This window comes from Nymphalis io, chromosome 20 (assembly GCF_905147045.1).
Source record: "Nymphalis io chromosome 20, ilAglIoxx1.1, whole genome shotgun sequence".
Classification (NCBI taxonomy): domain Eukaryota; kingdom Metazoa; phylum Arthropoda; class Insecta; order Lepidoptera; family Nymphalidae; genus Nymphalis; species Nymphalis io.
The window spans coordinates 1,422,690-1,437,011 of NC_065907.1; the positions used below are offsets into that span (position 1 = coordinate 1,422,690).

The 14,322-nt window shown below is 32.2% G+C and overlaps 2 protein-coding genes across 2 annotated transcripts; one reads left to right on the plus strand and one right to left on the minus strand.

Annotated features, from left to right (window-relative positions):
- Nucleotides 1-804: 804 nt before the first annotated feature.
- Nucleotides 805-9,914, plus strand: LOC126776499 (uncharacterized). Its single transcript, XM_050499076.1, has 6 exons — nucleotides 805-1,204; nucleotides 1,543-1,653; nucleotides 3,198-3,369; nucleotides 4,409-4,690; nucleotides 5,137-5,293; nucleotides 6,208-9,914. The coding sequence occupies exons 1-6, from the start codon at nucleotides 1,097-1,099 to the stop codon at nucleotides 6,683-6,685; spliced, it is 1,308 nt and encodes a 435-aa protein (XP_050355033.1). The 5' UTR covers nucleotides 805-1,096; the 3' UTR covers nucleotides 6,686-9,914.
- Nucleotides 9,915-13,329: 3,415 nt separating this feature from the next.
- Nucleotides 13,330-14,195, minus strand: LOC126776522 (protein tipE). Its single transcript, XM_050499115.1, has one exon. The coding sequence runs from the start codon at nucleotides 14,153-14,155 to the stop codon at nucleotides 13,475-13,477; it is 681 nt and encodes a 226-aa protein (XP_050355072.1). The 5' UTR covers nucleotides 14,156-14,195; the 3' UTR covers nucleotides 13,330-13,474.
- Nucleotides 14,196-14,322: the final 127 nt, after the last annotated feature.

The window sequence follows — 14,322 nt, forward strand, 5'->3', positions numbered from 1 at the left end:
TATTATTATATTTAAAATTTAAATTAAAAATTAATCATTTTGAAAATGTTCCTTGTGATCATGAGCTGAATCTTAGTTATTTACTATGTCGATTTCATTAATTATTTATTTTAAATTCTCAATTTAAGTAATAAGTTTGAAAATAATAATATATGTATACTAAATTACCCTACAATATTTTGAAAATTGAAGTTTTTTTAAATAGTTTTACACTTTGAATGACACAGATAAATAAATATTTTAACATATATATATAAGGACAATACATTAATCACACTTTAAGATATGCCGAATATTTCAATTAAAATAATCGATTTCGAATATGACTTATTATTAGACAACACTAATGTCAACTTATCAAAATGAGGTTGGTAGCATTGTCTTATTTCAAGAAATGCCCATATTTGGCGATACATAATAATAGGAGTATTGCCATATGGTATATCAATTTATATATATTTAAAACTATCCCACTGTTTCTTCTTAATTATTTAAAAATAACCTTCTTCTACATGTACCCTCTCGAAAGCCGTCCCCACAGGCTCAATAGATTTTGGTAGCTTACTATACAGCCATGATATATTTATATATATCAAGCAATATAAGTAAAATAAGATAGATTAATTATTATTAATTTATTATTTCGTAAATAAAGCTTTGTACCTATCAAATGTTTTGCAATAGGAACGATACGAAATAATTTAAAAAAAAATAATGACGTTGTCAGTTGTCATTGTCAACTTCTCGCATCGTATGGAATGCATTGAACTTATCTCTTTCACATAGCGTCAGTCAATTGTCAAACGTCGACTTTTCAATAATGTCTCGGACTGGGGGAACATTGCATCATGAATGTTCATGAAAATTTCACATTCGTTACAATATGTGCCTTGCATTTTTGTAGCATATATGTATGGAACAATTGTAAAGTGATTTAACGATACGAATAAGGGTGTTTTTAATCAAGCTGTGATATTTTAAAGCGATTATAATTGACGTTTGTTTCCACGTGGTGACTGTCACATTTGGTCTACGTGTTACGAATCTTTCGTCATATTAATTGTGTTTCTGTTCTCGACGGCATTAGAAGATTGAAATGGAGACTTTAAATATGTCTAAACTTAATCTGTCCAGCGTAAGAAGCACCGTTCCTGGTGACAATGCACTAAAACAAGATGTTATAGAGCCAAAGTTTGAGACCATTGTAAGTGCGTTTTCGTTTATAGAACATTTAATTATTATATCTAATTGTATATCTCATATTATATTTCCAAAGTAAATGTATTTTTTTCCTCTAGTGGTTTTTTAAGACATGGATAAGGCAACATGGCCTATGTAGCAAAATGTAATCTGATTGTGTGCTCTTAACCTTGAAAATTGCAAGAAATAATGAAATAAAAAAACGTTATAGACGTTCCTTGTGACAAAATTTAATAAAAAAAATAGTCATATTTTTTTCCTTACAATAAAATAAGAGCAAGCAATTCAAATTTTGTGTGATATATATTTCATCAGGTTTAATATTATTTAACTTTATTTTAGGCTTTAATTGATCCAGATAATGAATATCACTGTGAATACCGTGAGGATATTTGGAAGAACTTGCTGGAACAGGATGCAGAGAAACCTACAATACACCTACAATCACCACAGGTACGATATTAATCTTTTCAGCCTGTTGTTCCCTTATGTCTGATCTGATACATTCACAGCTGATTTCTGGACTATCAAGAATGAGATTTTAGGATTAGAGAATAAACTTGTGTACTTGTGTACAAGATTAACGTTACATATAAAAAATTTTTTTTAGTATAACATGTATATATATTTATTCATTGTTCTTCTTTAATTATAAATTCCTTCAATACTCAATTCTTATGTTTTATATTGATACTGTTACCATGTTAAAGTAGCCACAAAATCCAAATATATTTAATTTTATTAGTATCTGTTAAACAAATATGTATCATATTGTTGTTAGATCTATCTTTCATAACCAAAGTATAAATTATTATCTATAGTCACAAGAATTGATATTTTCGATAACAACAACAATTAAACAAGTTATGTATACAAAACAAATACATACATATTTTGTTAAATCAATAAATATGACTAGATTTTTTTTATTAATATATAGTCTTTTAGTGCACTGATGAGATTCATATTTAACTCTTTTTATTTAAGTTATATTTTATTATATTACCATGAATTTTTTTTTCAACATTTTACTTACACAATTTATGTTGTTATTGTATCATGTTTTAAATAGTTTTAACGTAATCTTGATTGTTACATCATAATTGGATTTCATTTCTAACAGTAATTGTTTATGAAAAAGTTCTTATTATTATGCAAGTATACATTTCATTTTAATATGTATGTATTTAAATAAAATAAGATAGAATAAAATTTTACTCTATATACAATATTTAATGTCTTTAAACTAAATTTTATAAAACTGTATAGATGGACAAATCTTCAAGCTATGAAGTACTCATAGATACCATTATTACACTGGCTCACAGATCAATGTATTGTAGCATTGATGTTAAGCAATAAATAATTGATGAGAGTGGTACATAATTTGGTGGGATGACATGAAGTGCATAACTTTAGAACTGTAAAAGTTATTTTATTTTAGAATTTGTTATAACAACATGATTTGGCTAAAAACTTAAATAAATATAGGGTTAAGTTATATGTTGAGTATATATAATTTGCTAATAGCTTTGCTATAATTCACTACGAACAGTTCTTCCAAATGCAACACTATTCCACATAAATAGTTATAAATAGATTATTTATTTAATAATTTATAATAAAGCATGTTTTGGTTATTCAAGACTTAACTTTCTGTATGCAATTTATCGACTTTATAGAGAATACATTGAATAATATGTTAAGAGAGATGCAAGTGTCGAAATCATTTATAGGAATTTTGAGTTACTAGATATTCCTAACCATAAATGCTCCAGAACAATATTAATTCTTACTAATATTATAAATAAGATGGTGAGTTTCACATCTTAATTAATCAACATATCATCATGATTTGAATTAAATTTAGCATACCCGTTGTCAGGGATTCAGAACAGAGCATAGAGTGCCTCCACCTTAACACATGGGTGGAAATGATTAATATATAATACTTTAAATTCCATATGTGTTAACACAATAACAATTTCCTTTAACAGCTAGAGTTCCGCGGTGCCTTAGTTCAACAGCTCCGAGATGTTACAAAGAAACTGGGTCTGACTCTGGCCACTCTACACTCAGCGGTCGCCCAGTTAGACTTGTTCATGGACGCACACAGGCTACGTGCAGATAGACTGACACATGTTGCACTCGCCTGCTTGAGTTTAGCAGGTTAGTCATGTTTATTATTTTAATTGTAGTATATACATATGTGTAATATACATGTAGTACATATGTACAATGTTAATAATAAAGCTCTTAATTTTTTGAAAAAAAATTAAATAAAGGCATAGTTCTATAAGATGTCTCTATCTTTTTTCTTTTTATAATTATTATTTTCTTCCATCCCATAGACATTGGCGCCGTAAGAAATCTTAACCATTCCTTATATTATCCTTATATATATATCCCTTGTGCCTAAATTTATACTGTTTCACTCACCCTTCCAACCAGAACACAACAATATTACTAATGTTGCTGTTGCTGAACCTACCCAGAAATCATTCATTCCATTCATTCCAAGTGTAACACTTGGCATAAGACTCTTCCAACGTTATCCATTGTTTTCTGTCATGTGCAACCCTTCTCCACTTTTGTTCTGCTGTGATCCTAATGTAGTCTTCCCATCTCATGGAATATGTACTATGGTTCCATTTTTCATGTCTAGCATACCATTCACTGATTGCCTTGCTTAACTTTTCTGTGTTATTTCGAATCATATAAGCTATCCGCCGCCATTTTTGTTTTTATTTGTAAGTGACATGTATATGAATTATTAAACAATATGGAACTTCCATCGAAATATAAAGAACCATAATTAAAGATGTATAAAAAACTACAAAAAATTTAATTCAATAAATCTTCAATTTTAGTTTGTTTTAATTATAGAGTCATTTAATTAAAACTCCTTTGCCGATTAAATATCTTTGCAAGGATACGATTAATCTGCGATAAGTAGCATGCGTTTTCTATTTCTAACTTGACAGAATCAGCTAGAACATGGAGCTAATATCTCTGACTACATCATTTTCGTCAGATTTTTTCTTTTAGCGAATGTACTTTACAAACCATCTAACATATAAGACTACTTATAAGGTCTTTGTATACAGTATGTATATGATCAGTTTGCTTTGAGATAATAATATATTTAATATTTTTCTCTTTTTTTTTTTTTTTTTGTCTTTAACGTTTTTTTTTTTATTCATTACAGCAAAAAGCGAGGAGAAATTCAGCAGAGCGCCTACATTAAAAACATTATCAAAAATATCTGGTGTGCAGCTGTGTGGCAAGACTTTCAGACAGTTAGAGTGGATGGTAGGGCAGCATGTACGATGGAGGCTGCTCGCACCGACGCCAGTTACATTCGCAGCTCTACTTGCACAGTACGTGGTAGCCGACTGCGATCTGACCACCAGGCATCCGAAGTTCGTTAGACGGTTCAAACGAGATGGGGCCAAGTTGTTAGAAGCATATTTAGATTTAACTTTATCTGGTGAGTTCATTTTTACAATAAACGTTATATATGTGTATGTATATATATATTACTTTAGAAAGTGTGTGTACAAATGTAGACAATACAAGCAAAACTTCTATGTAGATTTGATCTATATCTTGTATGTAGCTTTATTTTTTTGTTAGAAAAAAATGCAGTAATTTTTTATAATTCCATCTATTGTACAAAAACAAATATACATGTTTTCAAACTGAAATATTTAAACTTCGAACTCAACAGTTTGCGCAGGTAAACGCGTCGAACTCTCTTTAAAAAAGCTAAAGCTTGGCAACACACTTTATACCTAGATAAAGATATATTATTAAGTTAATATTAAACTAATTTTGATTATTTTCCATTACTTATATCTCTAGCGCATTCGCTATACGGTACAGATTAAATATTGCCAGTACCGATGGACGTAACATGTGTGGTGTTGTGCGCAGACGTGCGGCTGAAGGTGGTGGAGAGCGCGGACGTGGGCTGCGCGTGCGTGGCGTGCGCGCGCGCGGCCCTGGGGCTGGCGGCGTGGCCGGCGTGGCTCGCCGCGCGCGCCGGCCGCAAGCCCGCCGCCGTGGCGCCCGTCGCGCGCCTGCTGCAGCGGTCAGTATACGCCTTCTGATCGCTAGATTTTATACATTTTTCGAAAGCATTACTTCGTCGATGTTCGTTTCCCCTAGCTTGAAATAGTAATATAGTCAAGTATCCGACGAGCCAAATTTTATTTTTAAAAAAATATTAAATAACTAAGGAGTGAATTAAACACGTCTGAATAGATTTGGATGCTCGGTTTAATTAATTATTGAAATACATGTTTCCCACCGTATAAACTAACAAATGTTATTTCCCATGAATTTATTTGCTTAGTTATGTTTTCCAGTAATCCAACGACAAAATGCAACGATGCAGTTTAAGGTTTTTATTGTAAATGTTTTTCGTGGTACATAACTAGTGGTTGCATAACTATATTATTTATCATATCATATTTATTTACGTGTGTAAATAAATATTAAACATAAAACACGATATGTAAATAAAAAAACAAGAAATTCATCATAAAATATTTTCGTGTCTCAATTTTGAAAATTAAACTATTGGTAATCATGCGACATATGGCTAAGTAAAATAGGACGTCATAGGACATTTCAGACCCCGATGTCAAACAACTCGCTCGCGAAATACAAAAGTTATGTTATACCGAGTTTATAAGATGCTATTTCTATTGGCAAACAAATATAAAGCAATTTAAGTCAAATAAACTCATATTGGCATTAACTGTCCTTTCAGACGTTCAGATTTTGGACATTCATTCGTATTAAAACGGGCAGCTATCTAATTTATGTAAATCTCATGATGATCAAAGGCCGAAAAGTCTTGGAGAGTCGATATCCCGTAAGGTTGACGTCCTTTCCTTGTGTGGTTATAAAAACGAAGCGAAAATCTGACCGTTCCATATAAAAAACTTCAATTAGATAATTTTAAAAAAACGTTAATATTCATTTTTTTTTTTCCAACAGGATGATGCAAATTCTGAAGTCACGTGAAACAGTCGACTCCGAGGTCGACCAGGGCTACAGCAGCGCGAGGACATCACCCAACCTAACACCCTGTGCTTCACCGAGGTATCAGATCTCGCCAGCGTCCAGCACATGCAGCACCTCCTCAAGAAGCTGCCTGCATGTTGACACATCATACCGACAGCGTCCAGTCAGGTCAGATAATGCTTACACCGTGTTAGACTTGGACGACACAGAGGTGTCTCATGTACCGAACCAAGATTACTATAGGCTACCTACCGCGGTTGATATGACCTGTCAAAGGGTTAATAACCCAGCTGATTACAGCTTCTGTAGATCCAGTAGGTTAATCGAAGCTAGTTTCGATCCAGTTCAACCATCTACAAGTATGGCTGTGAAGAGAGGTTTAGATAGTAACGTCGAATTTGATAGAAAGAGGTATCGTCTCGCCTCGCAAATGTCACAGGTTGTTCTTTGATTATTCTTCTAGTCGATAATATTCGTTGTTTTTTTTTTTTTTTCAATTTGACAGATATTCGAAAACATTTGCATTTACGTTACAGTTCAGATTCGAAATTCAATTTTTGTTTGTCTTATTTCACAGTACAATACATGAAACAATGATTTTCTGACTGTGTCCCTGACAGTATTTTAAATGTTCAATACCATATAAAAAGTTTAATAGACTATATAAAGATTTAAAAGTACATACCGAGATGTATTCGAATAATTCGATATTAAAATCGATTATAATAGCGACAGTTCGGCATCTTCAATAAATATTTATAATTAAAATATTTGAGCTTTAGTTTCTTACAAAAAATACAAAACTAGTACAAAAGAAAATATAGAACAGATAATATTAACAAAAAATATATAAAATAAATACAAAAAAAAATGGTTGCCGAATTGCCGCGAAAACGCATAATATTTTGACAAATAATCGAGACGTACTTGTTTATTAAAAATGCTAGTTTATAATTATATCTAGGCTTTGCCTGCATCGATATTTATTAAAAGACTTATATAATCGTTAATTTCTTAATACATTTTATACGATGTATTTAGAATTGTAGTTTTAGATAGAAACAAATTAGGATCGATTTCACAACCTTTTATTTAAAAAAAAAATGGAATGTTTCATTCCAACACTATATATTTGTTATATTTTTATACAGCAATTATTAAATTATAAAAAGTGTATTCTAAATAATTTAATAATTAAAGGTACAATAAAGATAATAAAATAGTTACAAATTATTTAAAAAAAATAAACCAGATTCCGTTTACAAATTTACCGAACGACAATATATGTAGTTATTTAAAAATACTTTGAATACGTATTTGAAATAACGTAATAAGGTTGTGGATTCGATATGAGACAACGTCGAGGAACGAACATTAACAATGCCAGAGCTTTAAACGCCCAGTTGTAGAAACGTTAGTTGTAAATAAATGTAGTGTCGAATGTTCCGTTGGTGTTCGGTCGTCGTCGTCGTCGGTCGTAGCCCGTTTACAATATGATGAACCGAGAATTTCTTTTTTTAATATTTTTTAAATAATGAAATTAGAATTTTAACAGCACCCTTTCTTACAATCTAGATTTGTAAGTTATGAACTATTAAACGGTGCCTAGTATTGTAATCCTATCTGTAATGTATCTCGAACGATGGATGTTTTAAGTGATATTTCAATTAGTAAATGAATAACAAACGGTTCGTCACAATGTTAAACGTTATTCTTTAACCTATCTATCTATTATAATGTATCTACGCATGTATATAATAATTGCATATGGTTTATAAATAAATCTATGAATAAATATGCTGCCCATATATAAAGACGGTAATATAGCATTATATAATAATATTAATTCTTATATCATTAGTATAATCGGAGTCGCTATGGAGATATAAAAACTATTTTGATATAAGAAATAACGGCACATCATGTAACAGCTTACAAATGTAAGTATTATTATATTAAGAAAGTTAGTAACGCTATAAATACGGTAATAGAATGAACCATTTCAATAAAATTTGCAAGTTGTACGATCAATAGATACGTCAAATACTAATAAACGATACATGGCGGTTCGTATAGTTAAACAATATTTTGTCTTCTTCGTTCATATGACAAATTACTAATGCGAGAAAGAAAGGAACGTCTCTATTCATCCGCTATATATTTTTATTAGTAAATCCTTAAAAGTAAAGATTTTTACATTCGAGTATTATTTTTTTTTAATTATTAAAGTATTCATTCGTTCATAACAAGCAGTTGCTTGTTATGAACGAATGAATACTTTAATCATCAAACATCAGTTGATGTTTTAGACTGACTGTCTTTTCTTTTAAATTTTCGAATGCAAAAATTCTATTGAAATGGATAAAAAAAAAAATAATCATTATTGATGAAACATTTGTATGGATAGATGAGTTACAGAATTGTTGATTCAGGAATTACCAAAGCAATAGCTTGAGGTTTATTTTGTTTCCTAATTGTAATTAGTTAATTTTCCTACTTTTTTCTATAATATGTTAGGGTGATTTTTTTTTTAATTTATACAATGGCAATGGATTGACAATACGATTCGGTTTATAAAAATTATGTGAGTACTTAACTGGCAACACATGTTGACAACGTAAATATTTTCAAACTCTTCTTTTTTTAATTCTATTATTGCAGTCGCAATCTTTAAGCCATTTAATAATATCTTTTTTTTTTTTGGTAAAATTGAATTCTAAAACATCACCCTAATGTTAATTATTTATAAATTAAGAAGTGATTGTGAATATAACACGAGAAGTCTGCGTCTACGTCATTTGAATGACTTTTAATGGGAAATGATTTTAATACGATAATGCATTTAAAAAAAAATTAACAGACTGAATGAAATGACCAACAAAGACAAAAACTGCTCGTGCTATATAAACCTTAGAAAATTGTGTATCAAATACATTTATTTATTTTTTTAAGGGACGTTTTCGATGGTGTGGTTGTGAATAAAGAATTTTTTTTTTTTTCAAAAATTTTGACGTATTTAGCAAGTGATTGAAAGTGATTTTTCAATTTATATTTTTTTACACACCATTTCAATTTTGGGTTATGTTGCGTTGTCATTATTTGAATATGGAAATAGCGAAATTGTCAGTAAGTAAAATAAAAATGTAAGTATATGATCGATAAGGCGTTGCTTAATTAGCGGAAACCGGATCGCACGGGTATACGCGAACAATTAAAGCATTACTCATTCTAAATATAATATTACACATTTCGCGTACAAAACAAATAGCTATTTCCTTAAATTTATTTTAAAATTTGAATGTAAACAAGTTAGTTTTTTATTTTTATCAAAAACTTTAAAATTGTTTTCCGAAAAACGTTCTCTCTTAGTTACCATTGTTAAATTTGTAACGTTAATCTTAAAATTCATTGTTTATGAAAATATTGTAATGCATTCAATTTTGTTACGCAAGTTATTTTTTTTTTTAAATGTACATTCAGCTAAAAAATTCTTCTATAAAAAATATCTAAAAAATATCTTTCATCTATTCATCATTGCTTAAATTTACCTATTTCTTAATTTTCGAAGTTTTTTTTTTCATCTGACTGTACATTTGCTTAAAAAAATTAATGTGCTCCCAATGTTTAGTTGCAGTTAAAATTCACATATGAACTTGAAGTAAAGTGCAGAAGTTTTTTTATATTAATTGTTTTCTTTACCCCCTTCCAATTATGCTAAAATTTAACACTAAAAAGCGTCTAAATCGATTAAATAAAGTAGAATAATCATATTACTGGATATACTCATTCGACACTAAAAGAAATCATATAGGAACTTACATAATAAAAAAAAATACCTAAGCTACAGTTCATCGACCTTAGCCACGAAAATGAATAAAAAATTAGACGCACACTTATAAGTCACGACATAAAACTACGGCCCAGCTGTTAGCGGGTCAGCGTGTGAAGTGTAAACGCTCGAGACTTATAACGAATTGCAATGACGCGGGCGCGGCCTAATCAAAGACAAAAAAGAATGGGAAGTGGCCTGCCGCGTCTTTTCCTGAAAGCTAAGCTCATACCGAAGTCCGTTATCCGTGAATGTAGTAATGAAACAACCAATATCATTACGTATAATAAACGAATTCCCCACAGCATCTGCCTATTTGTCTGTCTGAACGCGATAAACTCAATAACTACCGATAGGATTCACATACTGTTTTCACCCATGGAAAAAGTGATTCATGAGGATGATTAAGGCATTATGGTTTTGTGAAAATTATCTGAAATATAACGATAAATGTTGAAGATGTCCAGGAAAAAATCATACCGACTGAACTTTAATGATGCCGCGTAAATCGTTAGAGCTATATGAATTACGATATAAAAGTTTTATGTCGACATATTCAAGCCGCGCGAAGTCCGGATTTTTTAGTAATCGATAAATCGTTTGTGATTTTATAAATATAGCAGACAAGACCAGATTAGACTTTTGACGATTTTGTGTTTGCTGTTTAGCCATAAAATATCTTTCGCCAGTTTTTCTCAGGTATGAGGTGTTTATTTCCGAACCGGTGGTAGATTTATGATAATCAATAAGCAAGTGTAACGCTTCTTTATTGAATAAAGATCTTTGACTTGACTTTGAAATAATGTCCCTCCAGACCGATTTCGGCCACGGCGGCCAATCTCAAGAGAGATTAGCCAACTACGCAGGAGATAATATAGTGCACAAGTGTGTACGCAAACACAGGTGCACTCTCTTTTCCCTAACTCTCATTATCCGATGGGACGGCAATCCGACAGGACCAGAAAGAGTTAAGGCGCAGGACCAACGGCTTTACGTGCTTTCCGAGGCACGGGAGTGTACACACTTCCGACTTCCAGACTCCGGGCTGCTACTGAGAATTTTCTGATAGAAAAACCCAATAACTTTTTATTGGCCCGACCTGGGAATTGAACCCAGGACCACCGGGTCTGCGGCCTTATATCAAGCCACTAGACCAACGAGGCAGTCTTTGAAATATTACAAGCAGAAAGTAATGATTTGGAAACATTGGCGTTATAAAATTTTGAATAGAGACATTTTAATTATACCATTACTCATTTATCACACCCTCTTTTCGATTGGGACACCTCTGTAAGAAATGAGACACGCTCGTAGCGCGACCTCAAAATAACTGTTTAATGTTGAGTAAATATTTTCTATTCGTTTATAAATAATACCAATTGTTTTTCCAATTTTGTGACAATTTTTTTAATGCTATTGGAAGCATATATGTGCATTTTAATTTAATACTTTAATCACGGTTTTTCAATCGATCGAATCTTGCTATATTATAAAGAAACATTCCGCAACCGTAAATGCCCGACAATTTAAACTCCTCTCCTAAGCTTTGGAACTTATTTTAACACGTTGATTTACGGACCATGATTGATTTCACCTCACAAGTGAGATTCATGATGATGAATTATGTATAAACAAATTTTATTATATACTGTCTTCGCTTAACATACAAGTATTTTATATCTGGACTATTTATTATTTTATAAATTTTAATTACTATAAGAGAAAGTAGCTTAAATTTTAACCTCATAGCGTAACATTACGCTAAATATCGTAGAAATTAACTTGCGGTAAAAACTTTATCTGCATTTATTGTATAATGGCGAATGCAACCTTGAACTTACTGCCACTAACGAAAAGAATTTACTTTGAAAGAATAATATGAAGGTCTCGTCTTTTCATTTTCAAGTGACCGATTTTTCGCTTGAAGCTTTTCAATTTATTGTAATATTCACAATGGAATACCTAAACATTGTTCAAGGCAACTCATAAAATTCATTGTTAAATATTTCATTTTTTTTTTCATGTATATTTAAAAATAAATACACAAATTTCGTATTTCGATTTCGATTCGTAAATTCACGTATCTATATTGTTTTAGTGCCTTAAAAAGAGTTTTTACTGTGCTATTGATGTACATCGAAAATAAACATTAAATTAGAAGAGAAGTTTAAGTCAATGTTGTATCTTATAATACATATTAAATAAACAATTCTTATATTTATATACATTTCGTGTCTCGTTATCGGCTCTAACGAATTGCTTTTTAAATTTATAGTCTTATAGACATAGAGTTTTCCCTGAAAAAACGCCTCGCAAAAACTACAAATAATACCGTCTAAAGCTCGGTCGGTAAAAGCCGAGATGGCCCTGTGGTAAGAACGCGTGAATCTTAAGCGATGATCGTGGGTTCAAACCCGGGCAAGCACCACTGAATTTTCATGTGCTTAATATGTGATTATAATTCATCTCGTGCTTTACGGTGAAGGAAAACATCGTGAGGAAACCTGCATGTGTCTAATTTCACTGAAGTTCTGCCACATGTGAATTCTACCAACCCGCATTGGAGCAGCGTGGTGGAATAAGCTCCAAACCTTCTCCTCAAAAAGAGGAGAGGAGGCCTTTAGCCCAGCAGTGGGACATTCACAGGCTGTTACGGTTACGGTAAAGCTCGGTCGCCCAGGTACTAATAATATATTATATACCTAACATTTTCCCTCAATGATGTACTTTTACATAATAAAAAAGTTGACATGACTAAAAATAGTAATTGAATGCAATAAGTTGTGTACAATGACATTTTTTTAATTGATTTTGACCGTGAGTATAGTATTTGGATGAATTATATATTATTTTTAATTTTCTTATACAAGCAAAATTTACCTACGGTCCAAAATTTTACGTCATTTAAAGGTTATTTATTTTATAAAATAGGTAGGCGGCAAGTAAAGTGTTAAATGGGCCACCTGATGGTAAGTGGTGGAAATATTAACCTTTCCTTACATTGCCAATGCGCAAACAACCTTAGGAACTAAGATGTTATGTCGCTTTTGCTTGTAATTACACTGGATCACTCAGCCTTCAAACCGGAACACAACAATACCTACTAAGTTTTGCTGTTAGGCGGTAGAATATCTGATGAGTGGTATATAGGTTGTATCTACCCAGACGGGCTTGCACAAAGATCTACCACTAAGTAAAAAGTGATTAAAATAGTAATATACTATATTTTGAAATAAAACATCATTAAAATATACAGTACTTTACTTATACTCCTCATAGTATAGTTATATTTAAATATATCTGCGCGAAAATTGCAACTTGATGCTTTTTAATTACAAGATATCTAACATTAAAACGGAAATTTGGTACATTGGTGCAATTCATAAAATAAGTAATTTGGATATGTCACACCTAAGCGAGTCGGTAAACAGCAGTGTCGTCGAGAGTCAGAGTTGGTAAACGTGGTGGTCTGCGTGGGGGACGTCTTCGGCGTCTCGGTCTACACTCGCAGTGCAGTGCACATAGACCAATACCAGCGCAGCCAGACAAGAAAAGAGGTATAGCCAATGTTCTGGTCACAGTCGCCACTTGCTCGCCTCTAGACCACCTAGGAACCACGACTGTGGTATCAGCGCGAGACCAATAACAAGGATACCTCGCTCCAACATATCCATAACTCAGTGTGAAGTTCTCACAATTAACTGCTGGAGGATATCCACATCCTTTGATGTTTACATATAAAACAGCAGGGCGCCAATCCTCAGCCTGTGCTTTGTACTTTACGTGCAATTGAATACATTTATAAGCGTCGCTCGTGCAACCTTCTCGACATGATGCCCACGTGCAATTATCCAGTCCTAGCCTGTCATCGCGCCGCTCCGTCACACATTCAGCTGGTATAGGATCAAAGTCAGCTGCTAAAGCGCTTAATGCGGGATCAGCATACAATGGCACAAGGAAGAGAAGAGCAGAACCGCCACCTCCAAGGAGAGCCGCGAGCATAACCGTAATGTATCGAGTTAGTTTTGCACGTGTATCGCCTCTTCGGCGCGAAGAACGCACCACCAAGCGTTCTGAACTTCCACCCCTCATTTTGTCACCACTGCGTCAACCCATGCTGAATTAAAATCCTTGCCCCAAATACTATTACTGAAATGCTTTAGGTAACATGCGCAAAAATGGGACATGCGCAAAGCGCCTATTTCAGATATTTTTATTTTTGATTATAATAGAAAATAAAATTACTTTTGATGCTTTGG

Excerpts from the sequence above, each read along its gene's own strand:
- LOC126776522 (XM_050499115.1), bottom strand. The coding sequence starts at position 14,155 with ATGAGGGGTGGAAGTTCAGAACGCTTGGTGGTGCGTTCTTCGCGCCGA.
- LOC126776499 (XM_050499076.1), top strand. The coding sequence starts at position 1,097 with ATGGAGACTTTAAATATGTCTAAACTTAATCTGTCCAGCGTAAGAAGC. Across the intron at positions 1,205-1,542 it reads AGCCAAAGTTTGAGACCATT|GCTTTAATTGATCCAGATAA; the intron begins GTAAGTGCGTTT and ends ACTTTATTTTAG. Across the intron at positions 5,294-6,207 it reads GTCGCGCGCCTGCTGCAGCG|GATGATGCAAATTCTGAAGT; the intron begins GTCAGTATACGC and ends TTTTTCCAACAG.